The sequence below is a fragment of the Ambystoma mexicanum genome, chromosome 1p, assembly GCF_040938575.1.
Source record: "Ambystoma mexicanum isolate Mex_15411 chromosome 1p, UKY_AmexF1_1, whole genome shotgun sequence".
NCBI classification, from domain to species: domain Eukaryota; kingdom Metazoa; phylum Chordata; class Amphibia; order Caudata; family Ambystomatidae; genus Ambystoma; species Ambystoma mexicanum.
Window position 1 is genome coordinate 467,092,880 of NC_090921.1, and position 25,042 is coordinate 467,117,921.

The window sequence follows — 25,042 nt, forward strand, 5'->3', positions numbered from 1 at the left end:
CGAAGGGTGTATAGTAAACATATATACTGATAGCCAGTACGCCTTTGGGGTGACTCACAACTTTGGGAGGCTCTGGCCGGAAAGAGGGTTCCTAACCTCACATGGGACCAAGATCCAGCATGGTCCCCTGATAGTGCAATTGCTCTCGGCACTCTCACTCCCTAGGCAGTTAGCGATCATGAAATGTGCAGCACATCGTAAGGTCATAGATGATGTGAGAAAAGGGAACGCTTTTGCTGACCAGATAGCCAGGCAAACGGCCACAGACCTTAGCGCAGACATGTATGCTCTAAGGGAAACAAAAGATGCCTATGTAATGGATGAGGGTATTGGGTCTGTGCGAGATATTAAAACTGATGCCACAATAGAAGAGTCTAAAAGGTGGGCCGAAGGAATGGGGAAACTGGATGATGATGGGTGTTGGGTGGATACATCTGAAGGAAAATGGTTGCTCCCTGATTCATATGTGCTGGCAATGGTTACGATGGCACACGGTCCTACGCATGTGTGCGCTCAGCAAATCACGAAAATGTTAGAACAAGTCTGGGTGAATGATAAAATTTTGAAGACTGCACAGCGACATGTTCAGAATTGTATGATTTGCTTACAGCACAATGTGGGGAAGGGGACAGTAACTCCAAGGGGAAGCTTTGGGCCCCCTTCTGTTCCCTTCGAGGTCATCCACTTTGATTTTATTGAGATGGAACAGTGTAACAATCTAAAATATGTTCTTGTGATTATTTGTGCTTTTAGTAAATGGGTCGAGGCTTTCCCCCGTTAAAGATGCTACTGTCATGACCACTGCAAAGACTATGGTAAAAGAATTCTTTCCACGATTTGGGCTTCCAAGGGTAATTTGGTCGGACGATGGTCCCCATTTTGTTGCAGCAGTAATTTTGCAGATATGCACAGCGTTACATATTGAAAAACGATTTCACTCAGCTAGACATCCTCAAAGTGCTGGGTTGGTAGAGAGACATAACGGTATCTTAAAGAATAAGCTTACAAAAACATGTGCCGACACCAAATTGAAATGGCCAGATGCCTTACCTATTGTATTATTAGCCATGCGTACCACACTTCAAACTACGACTGGGCTTTCTCCATTTGAGGTAGAGATGGGAAGACCTGCTAACATTTGGGGTCTTCCGAAGCCTAAAGCCCTGAGGGAGGTAGAAAATGTATTGCTTGTAGACTACTGCAACCAGTTGACTAAAAACCTGTATTTCATTTATCATCAGGTCCAATCAGCTTTACCTGTACGGTTTACGGGCCCAGGACACGATATTCAGCCTGGAAGTTGGGTCCTAGTGAAGGCCTACAAAATGTCTTCCTGTCTCGCTCCTCGCTGGAGGGGACCCTACCAGGTGCTGTTGGTCACTCAGACAGGAGTGCGGGTGGCTGGAAAAAAATATTGGATCCACGCAACGCATGTCAAGAAACTTCCTCACCCGACGCCACACGTTACAGAAGAAGCAGAACCCCTTGCTGATGCTACAATCTCTGATCCTGGAGTAGCAAACAGCGCTGTCAGTGCGTCGGAGAATTTCTCTGAGCCTGTGGAGCTGGGGGAACAGTCCATTTCGTCTCCGCACTCTTTGAAAAAGTCATTTCCGGAAAACACTGTTTCAAGTTCTGCGACTTCCGTCGCCTCCGATACGTCGCTTCCCTCAAAGTGACGACGCCTTGTTTCCGGATCAAACAGTTTTGGGTACCACCAGGTACGACCTTCGACGAAGAAAATAGAACTACGGCACGGGTCTCTCCGTGCATTTGGAAAGAAGAAGTGATTGAAAGTTTTCTCTTGTAAAAGAAAGTTCCTTTCGAACAAAAGGAAAAAAGGGATTCTGCTGGCTAGGGTTGGGAAGGACTAAGAAGTCGCGCGGCCGTAGTCTCGCCAGCAACGAACATTGGGGTCGTCGATTGAGAAACTACGATGCCTGCCACCTCCACCGCTGCTCCCCGCACTGGACTTGTAAATAAGGGGGTGACCAACTCGGACAACGAACAATGTGCCTGGGCCCCGAAAACGTATTGCTGTGTTGTGTTAATAATAATTGGAATTTGTGTAATTACTGCTGTGGGACTTTGGTACTTCGAAGAAATGTACCCTCTAAAACCTCTACTGCCAATTGAGATTGTACCTACTGCTTTGACTCCCTCTGTACACCTTCACACTCTGTCACCTAGAGACTCCCAGCATAGACGAAAGTATCATAATAACACTTTAATGATAGTAATGAATTTAACGCATGCCATTTTTAATAAGAGTAATTGTTGGATTTGCACTCATTTACCGCAAAATGGGAACAAGGGGCTAGGATGGTATATTCACCCTTTACCTTTAACGACTGCTTGCTATGCCTCTCTTAGAGCACTATTCTTTGGCCGTTGGAATGATAGCATCTCAGGGAACTTTGATGGAACTAATTTAAATGATTTTGAGAAACGTGAATTGACTCCCCTGGGATGCTCGCTTTTTGCAAATCGAAGTAGACCTAATGTTGCTTCTATTAGGCCATCTGATAAACTATCTCTTCCTTTTCAAACTCTAATTTCCTTTAAAATGGCTCCGATAGGCAATAAGGACGCTGTGCACCCTTCCTACTCTATTAATCATAACCCTGATTCAGTCCCCTTTTGTGTACAAAGAAATGGCACTCGGCCAATGGGAGATTTTGAAGGTTGTATAAACATTGTAAATGTGACTGGGGAGAACAGGCCTCTGTATGTAGGGGGGCCTGTTTATTTCGTTTGTGGTAGTTCAGCATTTCTCTGGTTGCCCAAGGATTGGCAGGGAACCTGTTATTTAGGAATCCTGTTACCTGGGGTATTTGTAGCTAGTACATTGGAGGTTTCTAAGGCTCGCCCACGGCGGGATGAGAATGGAGATACCCCTGGGCAAGTATTGGGAGATATAGCAAAATCAGTTGTGCCATTTTGGGAACAGATAGCAAATTCTGAAAATATTAGGGGACTAGCAAGGGTACTGGAGAGAACCATCAACCGGACCACGGATATACTCTACAATATGACATTCGAACAAAAGGCAATAAGATTGGTAGCACTCCAAAATCGGATGGCATTAGATGTCATTCTGGCAGAACGTGGTGGAGTATGCAAATTAGTGGGGTCCGCTTGTTGTGTTTTCGTACCAGATTCCTCGCCGACAATTTTCAAAGCAATACAGAACTTGCACATCCTTAGTTCTGAAGTGCATGTTCCTGTGAGAGATTGGAATATTAGCACCTGGTTCTGGGATTCTCTACGATCCTGGGGTTGGAAGGTGCTTTCTGTTATCTTGGTTATTTTGGGAATCCTGCTATTCCTTTGTTGCTGTTTTCAATGTCTACCTAGTGTATGTGCAGTGCTAGGGGGATGCTGTGCTCAGGCAGTGAGCACAGTGGGGCACAAAATGTACGCCCCAGATACAGCATCTAAAGAGTTTGTGTTACGAGAGGTCCTGATGAACGACCTAATGGCTATAGACATTACAGATAATGATTCAGGATGTATGGACAACAATGCATGGAGTTATTTGCAAAAGTATTAGAAGTGATATTAGCACTTGGCATAGGCCAAAAGGAGGGTTTGTCGGAATTGAAACAATATTATGCCTCCTATCACAGCAATTGTATATGTATTGGCCTACGCCAAGTTGTCTAAAACATCATATGCGAACAAGCTCCGCGGCAAGGTCTTGACCTTAGAGAAAGTAATGTAAGTTGCCATCTTGGATTAAGCCACCATTTTAGGTTCTCTTGTAATGTAGAAGTCACCCTGAACATCAAAATGGAGGCCGAATGACATTCTGAGTAAGATTCCGGTCGTTGTGACCTCCGTACACACGAATAATTAATATGCCTGCAGGCCACTTGTCGGGGTCGCGAACTGAGACCTTGTCCTATTGCTGACCTATGTGTAAATGTACAACTATATCAGTGAAACTAATCAAAATGCATAAATTATAGGATTGACCTGGCTAGGAACCCATAGGCCCGATCCCTAGAATGGTTAACCCGCGAGGGGGTTGGCCAAGGGCTGGATAAAGGATATAAAAACCCAAGTATTCCAATGTACGGTCTCTCTTACTAATGCATCGAACCTTCGTTGAAGTTCGTTACGTTACTCTGAGAGCCGAATAGCTATCCGTTTGTCAATTGACTTTGGTAACTGTTGTAGCTTTTAAATAAAGCACTTGTATGTTCTTTGTAACCTGTGTTGGTGTGTTTCTTTTGGGCTTCCCAGCCTCATATTATTTCTATGTTTTCACAGGCCATTAGACCCTCATTGGCAAACAACTCCCCATCAGGAGCTCTAGATACAATTGGATTTGTAGATGTGGGACACACTGTTCCATTGCTAAGAGGAAGCAACAAAGACTTACATTTAAGAAGACAGCAATCACACTACATATGCACTCCAATGGCCACAGGATCAGACTTCAATCAAGAGAAGATAGCCTTCGTCGAGGATTAATTATATTGTTTCTGTACACAGGTGAATGTGGGGACACACACACATGTGAAAAGTAATTATTTGACACTAAGCAGACGGGGGTATCCATGTTAGAGAACCTTGTTCTTCTGGTTTGATCAAGAATTGGTCATGGATTGTTGAACTATGACGGCTGGCTGTTCACCCAAGAACGTTGCGCACATAGATCATGGATAAGCCAGACCTCAATTGCATGAAACACAATAGACCTAATGACTTAAGAACAGGAATCACTTTGTTACATTTAGCTGCATGCAATTGAACAGTATAATGGCATATCAGTGTATTTTCACAAAGATACGTGAATATCAATCAATGGAATACAGTACAACTTGATCGGATGATATACTAATTTACAAAGATATGATATCACAGGGCGTTTTAATCCTGCCATGGATGCAACATGAAAGGAAGTCAGGAAGCAATAATAGGCAATACTTACATTTACGTATATTAATAATAATGGCACCTGTATTTATGCATGTGTTATTAATGTTATTACTCACAATGTTAATGTTATTACTCACAAAAACTGTGGGGAATAACCATGGGGAGTAACCAAATCATGAGTCCTTCCTCTCGGTTCATGAACGATGGTCTTAAAAAATGCCAAGAACCATGTACTACTAATGGGGGCCACTGACCAGAACACCAAAACACAAACTGATAGATTAACATGTACTAGTTGTAATTCTGGTGATAATTATTTTAGTATAGCTTTCAGAAAATTCACAAATGGTTGTGTTAACAAGGACATCATTATTGTTGCAGGTCGAAACACACTGTCTAAATGCGCATTATAAATACCCAATAACTAAATACAAACAGTATTAGTAGGGGCATTGGTAACCACAATGATTTAATAAGGAGGAATTAACTCATACTGTAGCGTGGCAGTGACTGTGTATATGATCCCAGAACTGTTTTAGGACATTCTGAAAAGCATAGAACAAACAAAATAATGTCAACCTATTTGTCAGAAATTGTTTTTTTTTTTAGAATCCATCTGTTTTTGAAGATAAGCTTTTTAAAGAAAATTATTTATTGTTTTTTTAAACAGATAGATTCATTGTTGTAGAAAATGAAATCATTTTTGCCATTTTCTCAGGGCAAACATGTTTGGTGAAATGATGCACAAATGCTCTTTTCTGCAAGCTGCACTCACCAAGGCCTCTTTGATACCAATGCCTTAGTGATACTGACATTTCAGAAAGGGCTCAGAAGTTGTTCCTTTTAATCGTGCATGGATGAACCACTTAACTGCGGAAGTGGGCGGATTCCTTATGGGAATTCAGGACACCCATACTCATCCTTAGCACTCAAAGTGTTCATTACAAGCACTGGCTGATTTCCTGCAATCCTCTCCATTTGCTGGAAGCAAGGTGCACAGTCATACGTCACCCTACTGCAACACTGGCTTTCTTCGAGGATCCTACCTGGTTAAGCACAATCCAGTGGGGGTCAATCTGCGCATCTCCTTCGGGGTCCAAAACCACTGTCTGGAATGCCCTGAAGTCGGTCAGTGTCACTTGGGCATTCTCCGGGCACACATCGATTCTATCAATGACCAAATCCTTGTCAAAGTCTCCTTCACAAGCATTTCCAATTCCGTTCCCTGTTAAAGAAAATGAGCAGAAAATACTAATGAGAAAGGTCTACAAAACAAGCGTCCATGTGATAAATGCCACAGGAGTATAATTCCATCTTTCTAAGTACACCCCGTTGGGCAGGTATTGTTAGCCACATGGAGAAATGACGAGATGTGGCATATCTGGGGCGATGGTATGACTTCTTCAGCAGTGAAATGGGAAGATTCCATAATCCTATGTCTATGAGCTATAGGAACATGGAAATGTGGAACTAAAAAGTAAATTGAATGATTATAGATCATGCTGCATCCAAGAATTTTGGACTGAGATTATGGACTGCATTCCAAGAATTTTGATTGGCTGAGTGGAATTCATGTGCTAATTAAGCTGTGCAGCCCGAGTACAAGGGCTGTACCAGATGTTATGGACCTCGAAAATCAGTAACAAATCTGAGGGTCTTCTCCTTCAGCTCTGTCACAGGTAAAAAACTGGGGGTGGGTCATTATACTAGGCAATCATGACACCTCCCGAGTGCTTTAAGGCTTAATAATGGCAGTGATTAGAAGTAGAAGGAATTGCTAATTAATGCACAATGCTGTTTAAGCGTCCCAGATCAGCATCCCCAATACTGTTACGGAGCGAACCAATGCCATGACAACGATTTCCGGAGTTATGAAGCGCTGAACGGAATCATCCTACTGCATATATCAGCGTAATCCCTCACAAGACAAGACACCCTCAGAAGGACCTTTATATTTTCTCACTCCATTTTGCATGCTTGAAGGTGCTGAATCGTTATAGAATTTCACATTTTATAGCTGGATAATTGATCAAGATCCAGGAAAGAGCCGCTCTGCATAAGAGACATTTCCTGAATATATATTGAGCACTGAGCGTGTGTCATCCGGCTCTACATGCAAATTATTCCTGAATAAGGAAGTATCCTGCTTAGAATACAAATGGTGCTCTGAATATGTCTATTACTCGGACGGCAAATTACTCTTTGCGATGATGCTTGGAATACATATCATGCACTGACTGCGTGCCACGTAGATCATGAAAACAATTGCCCTCCAACAATAAACATGATCGGAATATGCAATACATAGGAATCATGCTCTGAATTTGCAATCATGCTTTGTCTACTCTGCAAATGTGTCCTGTTCTAAAATTCTACGAATCTATGGCTTTCAGTGATATTAATCTTCTGATCGCACATCATGCTCTAAAATGGGACAGAGCAAAATGTATATTTTGCCAGTAATATTGGCAAAATGTAATATCTGGTGGAATTCAGTGACATTTTAAACCAGCGAAAGGCTAAAGTAAGCAGTGGGCGACATTTCCAAAAAGTGACTCGCAAATATTTGCAGGCTTTGAGGTAATTGTCAGGGCATTCTGTATATTTTTGTTGTTCAACTGAGGATAGTGAATTCCTCCATGAACTTGCCATTGGAATCAGGAGCCCGATTTAAGAGCCCACCATAGCCTGAGATAGAACAAAAATATGATTTCTATTGCAGGCCATTAGTAAATAGCATTTGACCTATTTAAAAAAAAAAATGCTATATTTTTCTTATCATTCAAAATATTAGTACCCGGCGAGGGCGCAATCAAAATGAAAGAGCCATTCTGATTGGCCCTCGCCGAGTCATTACCAGGCCGGGAATCCTTCTGTCGGGATTCCACGGCCTTTGTCCCCGGCAGGGGCATCCCCGCTCCGAGCCTCCCCACGGCTGAGAGGCTGCCTTCGCCCCACGCCGGGGACTCAGGTAAAGCTTTGACTTTTTTTTTCCCTCTCCCTCCCTCCTCCCACCTTCCACTTCCCTGCCCTCCCCACCCCACTTACCTTCTATCCTTTGTCCCCGGTGGGGGACGATGGCAGCCTCCTGCCATGTGGAGACTCAGAGTGGGGCCATCCCCGCTCCGAGCCTCCACACGGCTGGAGGCTTCTATCATCCCCCAGGGACCCAGGTATGTTTTTTTTCCCTCCCTTCAACTCACTCCCGCCCTCCCAACCGCACTTACCTTCTTTTTATTTCGGGAGCGGACGCACTGGAAACGCTTCTTTTTCCAGCACGTCCGCTCCCGATGGGCGCCATGGAAAGGGAAAACGGACTCCACTGCTACGTTTCGGTAGAAAAAGAAAAAGCTTTTAGTGCCCCGTCATGCAGTTAGTGTGGGCTGGGGTACTAATAGCTATATTCCCCTCGCGGCGGGGGCATTACCGACTCTGGTAATGCCCTGGGGCCTTCATTAAGGCCCTTGCTTCGTTAGGGCCTATAACTATGGGCCCCGGGGCATTACCGACTCAGGTAATACCCCCGCCGCTCAGGGCATATTGCTTAAGTATTAATAAGCACCAACAGCAAAACCTTATGCAATGCATGTTACTAATATTATACAGTGCTGGGCCCTACTCTTGATCACATTGTTTCCCATTATATTCTGTAAGCTTAGGGATATGGGTTGCGCGTTAAGATTGGCCAGTCATCTGGAGCAAGCAACACAACAGAAGCACTAAATAAATGTTTTGTAACCTGTTTGATCTGGAGAAAATAGCATAGTTGGGGTGGCAGGAGAGAAGGAATGTAGCATAAACGGAACAGGCCTGCCTACTTTGCCCGAATGAGCATCTGCATCAAGAAAAAGGGGGTCTTTGTTAACTGCTAAGTGGGAACTAATTGTACTTAATTCTGCTCTGGAATAGTTAGTAATCCCTGGCTTGAGTTTCTCCAGACCTCCCAATCTTCCCTATCAAAATCAAGGGTCAGTGTACAAAGAAACAACCTCCTACAGGACATAGGGTAGGACTAAATAACTAAACCTATGAACATTTCTTAAGGAAAAGTGCCATCCAGTGAAGTGACTTGAAGAAGGGAGGCCACACTGAATAAACAAGTAATTGTTTATTTTCACACGGAGCTCGCCAGTCGCCCCTCTTCCTTCAGGCCGCCTTTCATCTCTCCCCAACTGCCGTTCCTCGCTGCGGTCACGCGACTCTCATTACAACCAAGCTCGAGAGCGCGTGTGACCGCCGCGAGGCACATTCCATTCTTTACATATCTTCCCCCTCAAACAGAGCAAATATACATCATGTAATACTTATAACTGTAATGTAAAACTTAACAACTATAGTTAAAATTAATCAGAGAATTTGTTTGAACCAGAATATAACAGAAAATCGACAGACTTGTACAACTTGCACTTGACCTAGTATCCTCCGTGTACATTTACATTAAAAGATACTTTAAACACGACCTGAACACTATAATGTCAAGTCTCATAATCCCTCATCCACACCGGCTTAGACCTGGCTCTGTGTAAAGAATCCTCTTCGACTTTTGACCTTTGACTATCATCTTCTCTGACCTTCCCACCTGTCCTTTCCCTGTTTTCATCCGGCACCTCTCCTCTCACCTTTCTCAACTGCTCCTCATCTTCACTCCTTTTCTCATCACCCGCCTTCGCCAATCTTCCTTTCGACCAAACTTCCCCACCTTCCAGAACTACCACATTACTTTTTACTGCACATATTTTCTTAGGACCCAGAAATCTACTTTCCACACACTTGTTTACTAGTCTAGGATTTTTGACATACACTTTTTCTCCCACCTTCCAATCACGTTCCTTCACTCTCATCCTGTCATCAAACAGTTCCTTATTTCTTTCTTGACTTAATGCAATAAGTTTCATAATCTGATTTCGGTCCACATTGACCACTTTGGCCATTCCTAGCCATCCTGGACAAAGCCTTGTCCCAGGCTCCCTTCCCTTCATAGAAACAAATGGGGATACTCCCGTCACTGAATGAGGCGTAGTGACATAATTCCATGTCAGCATCCTTAATACTTCCCTCCATGGTTGCCTAGAATTCATGGCCATCTGCAGGCCCCCCTTTATGTACCTGTTAACTCTTTCAACAAGTCCATTTGCTTTAGGATTATACAGAGCCGTCCTTGTGTGTTTTATACTGTATCCTGCAAGAAACTTTTTCATTGCCCCAGACACAATTTGTACCCCATTATCTGACACAATTTCCACCGGGACCCCTTCCTTAAGAAATACTTTTTCTAAGAATCCAATCAACTCCCTTGCCGTGACCTCCCTTAAAGCCTCCCACTCAAACCATTTGGAATGAAAATCCACTACAACAAATACGAACTTTAAGCCATCTCCCAGACCTGCCACCGGACCCATTATGTCCACTGCTAACTTACTCCACGGCTGATCCGGTACCACATTTGGAACTATTGGAGCCTCTCTCACCACTCTGCATTTGTCACTCGTTTGGCAAACTATACAATCCTTGACACACCTTTCTGCACACCTGTCAATTCCCGGCCACCAATAGTTCTGCCTCAATTTCCTTTTCATAGCCGCTTCTCCAGGATGCCCCTGATGAGCCAGTTCAACTAGTACTGACCTCAGGGAATGAGGAGGAACAATGCACCTTCCCCTCCTTAACCTATCCTCACATAAATTTAACTCATTTTTTACTTCCCACCAAGTATTGAATTTACCATCCAAATTTTTCCTTTCTGGCCACCCCGTAACTGTCCAACCTTTGACTAACTTGAGGTCATTATCAGAGTCCTCTTCCTTCGCCCATTCCTCCTTGCTGACCGCACTTTTTACCTCTGCTACCACTAACTCCTCCTCTGTCACTCTGTCCTCTATAGGTTCACCCTTAAGAGGCAGTCTGGAAAGGCAGTCTGCCACCACATTCCGCTTCCCTGGTAAATAGCTCACTTCAAAGTTAAAGTTTTGGAGTCCCAGACCCCACCTGCTTATTCTTGGAGAACCCGTGGCCCACCTACCACTCTCAAACATCTGAACCAGTGGTTTGTGGTCCGACCTGACCACAAATCCTCTTCCCCACAAGAAGAACTTAAAATGATTTACTGCCCAAAACATGGCCAAAGTTTCTCTTTCAATGACAGAATATTTGCTCTCTGCCCCTCTTAGCGTCCTAGACGCAAATGCTATCACTCTCTCAGTATTGTCCTTATTGTACTGCACTAACGTTGCACCCAGTCCCAACATGCTCGCATCCACTACCAATACCGTTTTGTCCTTGGGTTCAAATCTACCTATGGATGGCGCCTCACCCACTGCTTGCTTAATACACTCAAAAGCTACATCACATTCCTTAGACCATTCAAACCTCACTCCCTTTTTTAGCAACATTCTGAGAGGCACTGATACCTTGGCAAAATCCTTCACAAATCTATGATAATATTCGGCCAAACCGAGAAATGATTTCACCTGCTCTTTATCTTTGGGTACAGGTGCGCACCTTACTGCTTCCACCAAGTTCTTTTTTGGCCTCACCCCTTGCTCATCTATCTCATGTCCCAGATACTCCACCCTATGTACTAAAATCTTACACTTGCTCCTCTTCACCGTCAACCCTGCCTCCCCCAATCTGCTTAACACTTGTCTCAACACTTCATCATGTTCTTCAGTAGAACTAGCATATATCAACACATCGTCCTGGAACACAATAATGTTTTTCACTCCACTCAACACCGTCTCCATGACTCTTTGGAACACGGCTGCTGCGGACGCCAGCCCAAATGGCATCCTACAGTATCTAAATGAACCAAACACCGTGATAAATGCTGTCAGGTGTTGACAATCCTCCTTCAACGGGATCTGATGATAAGCTTGTTAAATATCAATAACTGAAAACACTTTGGCATTGTTCAGTACTGATAGCTGATCACCTATTATTGGTAAGGGATGTCTATCCACTAGTATATTTCTGTTCAGATCTCTCAAATCCACGCATAACCTAATGTCTCCATTGGTCTTAGCTGCTACTACTACCGGGGATAGCCATTCCGAGCTTTCACTCTTCTCTATTATTCCTCTTTGGAGTAACGACTCCACTTCTTCTTTGAGTTTCTCATTCAATCCGTGAGGTACTGGTCTCACCTTGTGCACCTTCGGACTGGCCCCTGCCTTTAATTGAATTTCATGTTCAAAACCTTTCAACAATCCCAGTTCCTCCTGAAACACCATGGGATACTCTTTTTCCCATTTATCCTTCAATTCAGCTACATCAACTGGTCTCTCCGCATTTGCCTGTATCCTGATTCCCAATTTCCACTGTTCTTCCCATCCCAGAAGTGAAGAACCTTCTTGAGTAACGTATATCTCTGCTTCACAGCTCCTCCCTTTGTACTTGATGGAAGCTCGGAATATCCCTATAATTCCAATTTTAACATTTCCATATGCATACGGCTCAATGTTATGCTCCTTTAATTTTGTCACGTCTCCTTGCATGCAACTCAAGAATGTCGCCTTGGACATTAATGTCCACGGTGAGCAACTGTCCACCTTCATTGTCACCACTCTTCCATCAACCATGAATACATCGGTGGGTGCACCTCCCTTGCTTGATACTTCTGTTACTTCCAATACATGCTTTGTTTGGTTGATCCTTCCCACTTCTAAATCTTCACCTTGTTCCGCCATTCTTCCTCCTGCTTCAATGCTCTGCACCGTCCCTGATTCCCTACACACTCTCGCGAAATGCCCTTTCTTTTTGCACTTTAAACACGAGATGTTCCTGGCTGGACAAAACATGCTTGTGGAAATATGATGGTTACTACCGCACTTGTAGCATTTGATTTCTTTGTTGAAGCCAGTCTTGCGAAATCCCTTCACAGCAGCCACTTCTCCCTCTGACTTGTCTCCCTTCATAGTGGTCATATATTTATGGGTCTGTTCCATACTCCTTGCCATTTCTATGGCCAACTCCAGTGATGCATCCTTTGATAGTAACCTCTCTTGTATCTTTATGTTATTTGTGCAACGGACTAATTGGTCCCTTATAAGAGAGTCAGTGAGCGGCCCAAATTCGCACGTATGACTAAGAGACCTCAATGCTGCAATGAAGTTTTCCACCGGCTCTTGTGGATCTTGTATTCTTTGGAAGAACTTGTGTCTCTCAAATGTTATATTTTTCTTGGCCTCAAAATGGACCTCCAACTTCTTTTCTGCTATAGAATACTGGTCCATCTCTCCCTGGCCTTCTTGTGGAGGATCCGGTAATCCATCATAAACACTTCTGCCTTCGGTTCCCAAATTGTGCAGCAGGATTGCCTCCTTTCTTGCTGCTGCAAACTTATCCCCTCCAATAGCAATCAGGTACGTGTCAAAAAGCTTCTTCCACCTATCCCACCTTATAGGTGGAGCACCAGGTTCTGACAGGAACGGTGGCGGAGGTGACATACTTGCCGCAGCCATTTTCTTGTACTTAGTGGCTTACTTTCCAATTTTCGCCCTTGGTGTAACTTTACTTTTGTCTCCAATACTTTCTGCCAGTCTCCTGTGCTGTCCTTTTAGGTGATTCTTATATATGAATAGTGTTTATTCACAATATTACAGTCTTACTTTGACACACCATATAATTCAGACTATGCCATTGCTTTACTGTCCTCTGGGAGGCAGTCTTCCTGTGCACCCTACCAGCCACTGGGGTTTCACCTCTAATGTATCATTAATGTTCTGTCCTGAACACACCCCTCTTATGGTGTTTTCATCTACACAGAATTGTCCTTCCTTGCGCCTCCTCTCTGGCTATGCCCCCAACCCCCCCTCTCCCTGCTCCTCACCTTAGTTTCCAATGAGAGGGGGAGTGGGCAGCACCCACCAGGACAGACAGCCTTTCCTTGTGTGGCCGTTCACGTGAGAGTGGGGAGAATGTCCCCCTGCAGCGCCACGTTCCGAGGCACTGCGGAGACAGCTGCTCTTCAGGCCCCCACCTCTCCACCGGCTTCCTCCTGTTTACAGCTATAAATAGCACATTCCACTACAAAGGAACGTCGCTAGGCTCCTTGGCAAGCTCCGTGTGCCCCCTCGTCGCCACTTGAAGAAGGGAGGCCACACTGAATAAACAACTAATTGTTTATTTTCACACGGAGCTCGCCAGTCGCCCCTCTTCCTTCAGGCCGCCTTTCATCTCTCCCCAACTGCCGTTCCTCGCTGCGGTCACGCGACTCTCATTACAACCAAGCTCGAGAGCGCGCGTGACCGCCGCGAGGCACATTCCATTCTTTACATGACTATTTTAAAAGGACCTAATATCTTGAGTACAATTCCAGTCCCTTTGCTACTTAAAAATGGGTTCTGAGTTGTCCACACTGAGGAAAGCGTTCTTTATATCATTACAGTCTCAGGGAAGCTTTAGTCCCCATCAGCGCATTTCCTGGCCTGTGCTTTGTTAGGCAATCCTGGCGTCGAGCAGTCTACTGGGATGCTGTAGCCTTTGGTGAACTCATTGTTGGGCCAGCCCTATTGTGTGACCTCTCTTTCTTTTTTTAAATTTATTTTTTATTGATTTAACTGAACTAAATCAGCTTTACAATATTTTCAGAGAGGAGAAAAAACCTCTCTTTCATGATTTACAGACACAAGACCCGTAGCTTCCCTCTTCCCCTAGGGATTCTTCTAGGTAGGATTTTCTACCCCCCACCCGGGACCCCCAACCTGGGTATTTGTTAGGCTGCAGTAATTATGACCACCCCAGCAAAGAGTTTCTCCAAGAATGCTAAGTTCTTTGGAGCTACCACCAATATCGGGACTTGATCCCCCAGCAGGCTACTCTCTGGGGATCCAGCGATTCTCATTTTATGACACGACTCCTCTCAGCTGTTTATATGAGGCTTCAACAGGATTTCTTCTCTAGCCCCCCCCTAATCCTTGCCTGTGTGGCTCAATTGGCTCAGCCATTTCATTTTTGTGTCTTTCTCACTGGGTCGTCTGTTCAGCTTTGCCACCTCACTCCCATGTCATGTGTTGCGATAAAACCTTTGCGCATGTAAAAAGAGATAAACCCGTGTTTGTCTTTGCATGCATGCAATTCTCTATTTCTGGCAACGCATGACATGGGAGTGATCAACCCATGCATGTGTTTGTATCTTAACGTTGTGCCCCTTTAGCAGGTATGTTTGGTTCTGTGTGCTCTTTGTCTCATATGTCACTTTCCTTTTCTTTCTATGCTTTTGTGTATTCTCCAGGGAGATGTGGCTCTGGTGGAGGCACTGGTTCTATGTTTGGAGGTGTTATGTCCCATGAGTAGGACAGGATTCCAGCTGGTTATTCGTTTTGTTTTGTGAATGTGGTTATAGTACATGCTCAAATGTGGCAGATTTGAGATCGTGGCATGGCATGCCTCAGTGGGAGGTGAATACGAAATGTGGGTTTGCGTGTGTAGTGATGTTATTTATTTGTTGGATGAGAGTCTGCTCGGGCATGGCAGGCCCGTCACCTGAGTGTGACAGACTCAAGTGAGAGGTGTTTATGCCTTGACGGTTGTGGAAATGTAATCCTCTCTTTAGGAGATCGGTGGTGCTCGGAGGTGGCAGGTCCAAGAATATGGAGCAAAGTTTTCCTCATGGTTTGTGAATGTTAGTTACGCAGAGCTAGAGTAGATATGCTGTCTGGTTGGTTGCGAATGAAGAATTGTTTGGTGGTGAGTTTGTTTGTGGTGAACTTGTTATAGTTCAATGCAATGGGTCCTGCGAAGAGGTGCTAAGTGGATACTAAGCCCTTCTGGTACTTTTATAAGGAAGGGGGATGTGTAGTACCCTGCTGGCACCAGTAGTGCCAGTGGAATGCGGAACACAGATGGAACCCGTTGAGAGACCGTTGGACACATTCAGGATGGGACCCATACAAGAAGGATGTCTGTTACCTGCTCTTCCACCTACCTTCTATCTGATACCGAAACAGAATAAAGCACATTTTCTTTTATACTTAACAAAATTGAGGTGGGTGGGGACCACGCGCTCTAGTCGAGACAGTACGTTATATAATAGTCCAGAGAATATCTTGATTGGAAACATTTCCTGAAGAGCTCATATAAGTGTAGTAAGAGATGAGTTTATTCAAAATTAGGACAGATATTCTCTGGACTATTATATAACGTACTGTCTCAACTAGAGCGCGTGGTCCCCACCCACCTCAATTTTGTTTCTTCATTTTCACCAACTCCTAGTGGATGAGTTGAAGGGTGTGGTGATAACGCTGACAGTAATTTTAGAATCTCGTCATACTTTTCACATAATTCAAGGAGTGGTCAAGCGCGCACAGCTTCACTTTATCGAATCCACATCTTTCTAATACTTAATTTTCCTTTTTTACTTACCTCTTCCTGTGTGCTTCCTTCATTTTACCTGTGTCACCTGATGACTCAGACACTACAAAGTCAAGCCGTTATTTGCGCCCTTGTCCCTTAGCGGGACCCGTAAAGGACGTGTGGTCCAACCACACATCCCTTATGGTTCCCGCTAAGGGACCTCGGAATTGGGCGGTAGGGGATTACCGGCACTGGTCTCCTTACCGGTGCCCGGTATCCCTTATCGTCAACCTCGGAATGACCCCCTTTGTGTGTTTGTATTTTTTGTCTCTTGCTAGAGGTGTGCTAGGGAAACACATTCAACTGTCTCAAGCGTGACTCACAACCACTTCATAAATTATAATTAGCCCAACAGTACACTAATTACTACCCCTTTAGACACACCCAGACTGTGAATGACTGTGGGGGAATCATTCAGGGCTTCCCAGCCTGATCACAAACTGTTTTAGACTTAAGAACTTGAACTCAGGCCTATGGTCCTACCCTAGGCTACGGTTTGAATATCCCTCTCTGACTGAATTGTATTTTCGTTAAACCCTGTGGATACAACTTTGCATCCCTGTTTTGTTAGAGCATCTCCCTATAGCCCTGTTTGGCACCAACAGATTGAAAAGTCCCACAATCAGACATTCTGGTATTCCATCTTTCTAAAAATGATCAGTGATGCCAGTGTTAGCATCATGAACGTGTTTTGTATTTTTTCTTGTGCCAGATACATTTTCGGGCGGGATACTATGGAGGTATGTGAATACAGAGCCATATCATTATATACATGCATGCATCATGATATTATCTCATCATAATACTGATATCCTGTCCCTTGCTCTATCACATAGAGCTAAATCCTCACTGGTAGTATGAAGCGTCCCACCAGAAAACAAACTTCATTGTCTGCGGTGATCTGAATATCCACCTAATTGATCCATTAGGCAGTTTGATACCTCTAAATAATCTATATACCAAGGCCAACCTTTGGACCCATGAACTGACAATGCGTTCTATGTACCTGCTCAACGCGCAGCTGAAAGGAGATATACCACCGACCCCAACGTGGCAAACAGGTAATCTAAAGGCCCACTTGGACTACGTCTTTGTATCAGCCGTGCTGATTACTGAACTAGACTCATTGCAAATTAGTTACACTACCAAAAGTGATCACATGAGGCTAGGGGTGAGCTGGAAAACTCTGCACTCAAAACAACCTTTGTTTCTCTTACCTCCGTTAACCTTAAAAGCCAGTAACACTCATCTGAGAATAAGACCCGAAAATGTTACCACCTTCAATGGCAGGTTTTTGAATAGCACTCAAATATAAGGAAATTGTCTAGATTATGATTGGCTACTTGCTCCCCTCAGATCTACCTCGCGGAATGATGCAACTACTGCTCCCAGCTACAACCATATTTACCATCAAGAGCTTGTAGATAAAAGAAAAAGCAAACGTCGAGCTCTGAGGAACCTATCACATCTTACTCCAGAAGAGTGATTAAAGGAGCAAAAAAAGATCAAAGAAATATTCAGGAACTGGCTATTTACTACAAAAGCCCAGCGTACTCAAGAGGATGTGGAATCCATGCTCGCTGCCTTGGCAAATCGAAATACTCGATCTTTATGGTCACTTCTTAACAACCAGAAGAATCACGCTGCAAGATTAATTGCAGATGTCTCTGAATCCCAGCGGATCGCCCACTTTTCATCTCTCTTTGCCCAGTCTAGTAAGTTTGTGCCTGGTCTAACGACAACTTACATAAAGAGAAAAGAAAGGGAAGTGCCCTGCTTTCAACAAAGACGATTACATGGGACATCCATGGGAGTATGACAAGATACCATTGCAAATTTAACAGTTTAGCAATTCACGTGCACCGGGATCCAATGGCCTTTCAAATTCCAGCCTTAAAGTTAATCCAGAGGCGTGGCACCCTTTTGTCGATCACTCTCCGAAATAATCATCCAGAACTAACAAGTACAGGACATTTGGAGAAATGCAATCCTCATTCCGATCTATAAACAAAGAGATAGATCTACACCAACAAATTACAGGCCCATAGCTTTATTAGACCCCCTAGGGAAGCTATTTGCAACCATGCTCCTCCGACGACTATTCATATGGATAACCTCTACTAAGCAGAGCGACCCTTGTCTTACAGGATTCGTCAAAGGAGTCAGGACCAATGTCAATTCATTAATTATGAATCTACTGAAGCTAGAAGCCATTAAAAGCAAAACTAAGCTAGATATGGTATATATAGACTTTAAGCAAGCTTTTGACTTGGTCCACAGAGAAAGCCTATGGGAATAATTGAGAACATGGGGTTGCCCGCTAGACATCTTAGAACCCATTTGTGCTCTTTATCATAACACATCAATCCAAGTCCGATTATCATCTAGAGGAGAGGTAACAGAAAATGTTGAAACCTGGAGAGGTCTTAAGCAGGGCTGCCCCCTTGCAGCAACACTGTTCATCATCTGACCTATCGTCCGATCAAGAAGGAGTCAGAGCCAATCACCCTATGTTGAACGGTATGCCTGTTCCTTGGCCCATATACGTGAATGACCCGATTCTCCTTAATAAAACACAAATTGGATTACAGAGAAGATTAGATAAATTATCTAAGTATGTCAAAAACAACCATCTGGTTATTAACTCTTACAAATCACAATCAATGATATTCGGAGCACAACAAAATCCAAGGATAAAATCTCAGTCAGTCTTTCTTAATGGAACAAAACTTAAACAGGTGTGCTCATATACAAACCTAGGAGTTTTGTTGAGCACGAGTGTATGTGAACAAGCCTGGATGTCAGCTCTTAAAGCCAAAACAGATTCCCTCGCCAGACAGGGATTGATTCTTCACAGAAAATATGGAAGTTTCTCACTGTGCCCCTTATGACATTCTATCATCAAAAAGTAACACCTATATTAATCTACGGAGCGGAAGTGACCCTAAACGTACCCTAGCAGATCTGGGACAAACTAGAAGGCCGCTTCTGGAGAAAGTCCTATCCCTTTCACAAAAATGTCCAATCATAAGAATACTATTTGAGTTGACACTACAATTGTTTTAATCCATCGTACTCTGGAAATTTTTGGATTTATATTGGGAAACATTCAACGAAGACCACATTCCTCTGTTGAATATATTAAGATCAACACTGAATGCTGGGCACAATGAGCTACTAAACAAATGGAAATTTAAATGTGATGAATGGCTGAAGACCTAAAATACAATGGCAGAAACCTTGGCAAACAACCCGATGCTAATCAAACTGAAAATACAGTCCCAAGATTGGATGGAAACACAAGAACTTTAAGCACGATATAAACTCTCTATCAATTGTGTGTACAATATTCGAAAACGGAATCAACTTCCAACGTACCTCAGAAGATTTCCCTGCTTGAAATTGCGTAATCTCTATTTACGCCTCAGATTAAAACTCTTACCCACAAGAGAAGTCCTGTGATCCAGAAAACAACTAGGAGATACTCCGAATTCATGCAGTCTCTGCAAATAGAGTGCTCAGCTGGAGTACCTATATCATATAAAAATGGAATGTGAAACCGTGGCAGACATCCAAAATAAATATCGAGCCCAGATCCAGCGACCATCAACATCATTTACCCAAGAAGAAAGATGGACTAAAATCCTGCTGGGCCAAGATAAATCGACAATATCTGGAGTGCTACGATTTTGGAATGACTTATCAAGTTTCAAATTATGGAACGATCCGTAACAATGTAGAAATAGACTATCTTTTCTTTCCTTTTGTTTTTTTAGAGTTTTGGAGTAATGGCATCCAGTAATTTTGATATGAAATAGACCATTGAAAAAGTTTGTAACAAACTAAATCTTTTAATAAAAAATAAAAAAATAAAAATGATGTTTCCATTGGACTTTCTTTTGGATAGCCTTGCATGATTTCATGTTTTGCCCAAATGAGCACTTCTCTCAGCACACACTGCTATGCCAAGTCTCCCAATTACTTAGTCTGGTCTGTTCCCCCTGAAGGATTTATTTAATTGGTAAGAAAAGTTTCAATATTTTGGCTTCTATCTTTGCTCACCGTTGGAGTCTTCCTGTCCTGGATTGGGAACAAGCCTGCAGTTGTCTGGACCGGGAGGGCTGTAGTCTGGGATGCCATCATTATCATCATCATCGTCACACTCGTCTCCGAGTCCGTCACGGTCAGTGTCCAGCTGGGCGCTGTTTATCACGGTTGGGCAGTTGTCTCGTGAGTCCTGGTGGCCATCCCCATCTCTGGGAAAGAAAATAAACCATTGGTGTTCATAAGTATTTATATAAACGCGTTATCTGTTTGCTAAAACCTATGCGTGAAATAAAGTTAGTGACGTATCATTCACATTCTGTAGCCGTAACACAGCTTCAACTCAACGTTCTTAATTTTATTGATGATCTTACATGTGGTACCATGCATGACTTTGACAGGCCTAATAGGAACATTCACAGATGAATAAGGTTGAACAAAGATCCACACAAAAAGTAGTGTACTGCACTGCACAAGAGGTCAGTGCGTCCGCAATCAAAATCACACATATCTGAGCACGTATTAGTACCATGTGTAGTTACCATGTACACTGGTAGAGAACACATTCAAATGAGTGCAACAACACTCACCAACTGAAAAAAAACATGATCCCCAGAAGTGGGCTGGGCAGGGGAGAAGATTCTAGAAAACAAAATTGGAAAAATGAAAAAGGAAACAGTTGAAGGAAGATGGGATAAGTGAAGGGAGAGGAAGAAGAGAAGAAAGAAACTGGTTGTTCTCTATTTGGCTATGGCCTCGAGAGCCCTCCAGGGCCTGATCAGTATTACCGTGGGCCTGGGCTGTGTGCTTGGAGCCGCCAGGGTTCTCACATGGCTGTGGTGACCGTTGGCCCACCCATGGGTCAGAGCGGATGGGACCAGTCTTAAAAACAAATGGGACACATGCATGGCGGCCGGGGAGAGAGTTAGTCGCTACCTCGTCTGGACTGCTTGGACAATCCAGCCTGAATGGAGAGATGTGGCTGTGGCCTTGTGGGCTCACCCCGCGGCCAGTCAGGACATGCCCTGCAAGAAAAAGCCCTTGTTGGCAACATCCGTGAGGCGGTCTGGGAGGTGAAGAGGGAGACAGAGGAAGTCTTCCCCCTCCAGCCCAGGTAAAAAGAAGCCCTGGGCTGCAGGAGCAACCCAGGTGAACTGATGTCCTGGACCTCTCCATCCTCTCAGGCCAGGTTAAGGTAAGTCTGGGGCTGCTGCATCATCGTGGCATGGGTGAAGATGTGGGCACTGGCACAATGGCCAGTACCAAGGTGAGTATGCAGCCCTGCATCAGTCTGATGTAACGCAGAGGGGGGCAGCACCGCAATGTCGTAATCAGTACAGCAGCATCCCCATAGTAACAGGGATGCCGACTGAAGCAACAAATGGCACCATGGGTCGTGGCGGTGTTCGTGGGTGGCCCAAAATACTAAAAAGACTGCAGAATGCAGCAGTGACATTGGGTGGTTCCCAGAATAAGGGGACCGCCAAAGAGAGCATGGTATGCCACAGATGTGGCGGTGATTGGGACGCCCCCCGCCCCAACGGGCATGGAGCTGCCTAATGGATATTTTACATTGCGGGTCATGCGTGGTGGATCATTGTTGCTTCACTTGGTGGACAGGGCCAACCTAAAAGATCAGACTCTGATTTCATTCGTGGAGTCTCCATCCATGTATAAAATAATATGTATTATATGTTAGTATTGTGTATATTTAAATGTGTAGATAGGGCCGTGTTCATAGTTATATGAATACATAGTGCATATTACTATTTAAGTAGGGGGAATATTAATATTTAAATAGTGGGAAGGTATATAGAGGAGATAGCTTTAGTTGTTTAAAAAAGAGGGAAAAAGAAATGGGGATGTGTACCCTGGCATGAGGCAGGTGAGTGAAGTGGCGGCCTGGCTGAGGCCACCAAGTGGTGGGACGACCCACTGAGGCCATGCTCTGACCTCTGTCTCCAGTGGGTCGTGCCAGGTGTAGGTCAGGGGTCTGCTCCATCCATTCCACCCTGCTCTCCAACCTCGATTCTAACATTCCCTCTGTCCTTATCCTGCTTGACCTCTCCTCTGCGTTTGACACGGTCAACCATACCACCCTGCTCAATCGTCTTCGTGACAACCTCGGTATCACTGATCAGGCTCTGGCCTGGCTGACCTCTTTTCTCTCTGATCGACCCTCCCAGGTACAACTTGGGTCCTTCCTATCTTCTATCTCCCTCTCCACATGTGGTGTTCCCCAGGGGTCTATCCTCTCGCCTTGGCTTTTCAACCAATACCTGACAACTCTCGCTTACTGCATCTCAATGTTCTGCTCAACTTTACAGTGCTATGCTGACGACACCCAACTCATTTTCAGGCTTACCTCAGCCTCCTCCTCTCCTTCCCTCATCTCAGATTGTCTAATCGCCATTAAAAATTGGTGTGCCACCAATGATCTATGTCTAAATGCCAACAAGACTGAGATCCTCCTTATTGGTACACCATCTCCATCCTTTCCTCTCACTCTCTGGCCGGCCTCCCTTGGCCCCCCTCCCACTCCGACTTGCGCGGCTAAGAACCTTGGGGTTATCTTTGACTCTACACTTTCCTTCTCCGCACACATCTCTGATGTCTCCAAAAAATCTAACTTTTTACTTCACCTCTACCTTTCCTCTCCTTCCCTCAAAAGCTCATGGTCTCCCAAGCTCTGGTTCTTTCCAAACTGGATTACTGTAACAGCCTCTTCCTAAATCTACCTGCCTCCACTCTCCGCCCTCTACAGCTAATCCAGAACAGGACTGCAAGACTTGTCCTTGGCCTCAAGCCCTGGGATCGTATCTCTCCAGCCTTGAAATCCCTTCATTGGCTCCCAGTGGATGCAAGGATTACATTTAAAACCCTCTGCATTGTCCACAAGGCTTTCTGGGGCCTGGGTCCAATATACCTTAAACTATCCCTCCGTAAATACCTCCCCTCTCGAGCCCTTCGCTCCTCTACTTCTAACTCCCTTAGGGTTAGTCGTTTTGCAAAAAAACGAGCTGGGGGTAGACCCCTGTCTTCGGCTGGCGCCTCCCTTTGGAACAGCATCCCGGCCACCTTGAAATTTGAGGAAAAACATCTTTGGTTCCGGAAACTTCTCAAGACCTTCCTCTTTGCCTCTGCCTTTGCCCCCCTTCTCCCCTGTTGATCTGTTTCTTCTCATGGCATTGTGCACCTGGCCACCCTCTGTTCTTTCGGGCCCAGGTATCTGCTCACCCTGCCACCCTCCTGCACTGCCTCCAGGCCACCGTCTGCACTAGTGTTCTGCATCTGTACCCATACAGTCCCCCTCCCACGTTTCATCTGCACTTATCAGATATACCTTTCTGACTAACTTTCACCTGCCACTTGCTGGCTGCACTACAATGGTTTAAAGCCCTTATTTATTATTTATTCTATTTAATATTTATTTGTTTTTCTCTCCTCTGCTTCACACTTTTCCCACATTTTCCTTTCCCATGCACTTGCGCTTTCTTAAATGTCACTGGGCCTAGTAAGATCGCTGTTTTTTCTGTTTTTTCTCTCCCTTGTTCCCCTCCCTTTTTGCCTGGCCGCACTCTGAAACACTTGTGTACGAGCGCGATATAAATAAAATATCATTTCATGGTCACCATGTGACCCCACTAAGGAAGGTTGGGCTGACATGGCAGATCCCTTTTTCTAAGTTCCCCTTAATGCCAAGAAGTACTTGGAACAAGATCAGTTATTAGAAGCGTATGGATGTTTGATAAGAAAAGTGTGTGTGTTTATGAATAAAGAAGGATCCCCATTGGGATCCCTAAAAAATCCACTTTGGTAGCTGTGTCTCATGAAGGGGTAAGGTAAAGAATCAGGGCATAGTCCATCTGCTGTTTACAGCGATTTTAATTTGCGGGGACAGGACCCCTCCTTATTCAGCTGGCATGGGGGGGCGGGGTGGGGTGGTGTCTTCCCATGGCGACTGCCCCTATTCTGGAGCAAGGGAGACACATACCCTGGCCTTGGACCAGGGCCTCAAATCAGGTGCTACACTGAGACTGCACATTTCACTTATTTTTGATAAAGGCATGTTTTCTGCTGCTGGTACTTGAATGGTTACTGCTAATAGGGCCGGGCTTAGCAGCTGCAGCGCTCCGATTGGTACAAAATGATTTGGCTTTTTCTCAATAGGTGCTGATCAGCTCCCTATTGTTATTAAATGCGCTCCGCTCCAGAGAGCGGAGAACATTTAATTTAAAGGGGGCGCCTGCCACGCCTCTCCCACCACGCCAGCTCGGGGGAGACCTTGAAAGACTCCCCCGAGCTGGCATGGTTGGGGGCTAATGGCAGAGCGCCCCAGGCGGTCATCTGGAAGGCCCACCACTAAGGCGTGCTCTGACTGCCAAGTTGGGTGTTTCCTGCTACTGGTGCTTTTACCGGCACTGCAGTTGGGTATGAAGCAATGCCACGGTTAGGAAATGAAAAACGGATCTGATAGCCCACAAAATCTGCTCTAGGTGGGCCAAAGCAAGATATCGATAGGAGAAAGGGGGGACCCTCACCCCATGGAGGAAACAGGACTTGCTAAAGGGGGCTTACCTGGAAATGCAAGCGCAAAATGAGCAACAGGCAAAACCTCCTTAGTATACGTTGTGTGTTACTTCTTCTTCTTGTTAGGATGACTCCAGAAACCTGAAGCCGGCGATTTCCATCTATTAAGATGTTGTTCACCAAAATAAGCACCAATCAGCTATCCACCTCCACTAGATCGTATCCCACTTCC

At 44.6% G+C, this 25,042-nt stretch overlaps 1 protein-coding gene across 2 annotated transcripts in view; it reads right to left on the reverse strand.

Annotated features, from left to right (window-relative positions):
- The window catches only part of COMP (cartilage oligomeric matrix protein), a 676,605-nt gene that overhangs the window by 114,173 nt on the left and 537,390 nt on the right, over positions 1 to 25,042 (reverse strand). For both annotated transcript variants that reach the window (XM_069649319.1, XM_069649318.1), the window contains exons 13-14: positions 20,299 to 20,492; positions 5,934 to 6,112 (exon numbers count right to left, since the gene is read on the reverse strand). In XM_069649319.1, the coding sequence (XP_069505420.1) occupies positions 5,934 to 6,112; positions 20,299 to 20,492 (373 nt within the window). The remainder of the gene's footprint in view (positions 1 to 5,933; positions 6,113 to 20,298; positions 20,493 to 25,042) is intronic.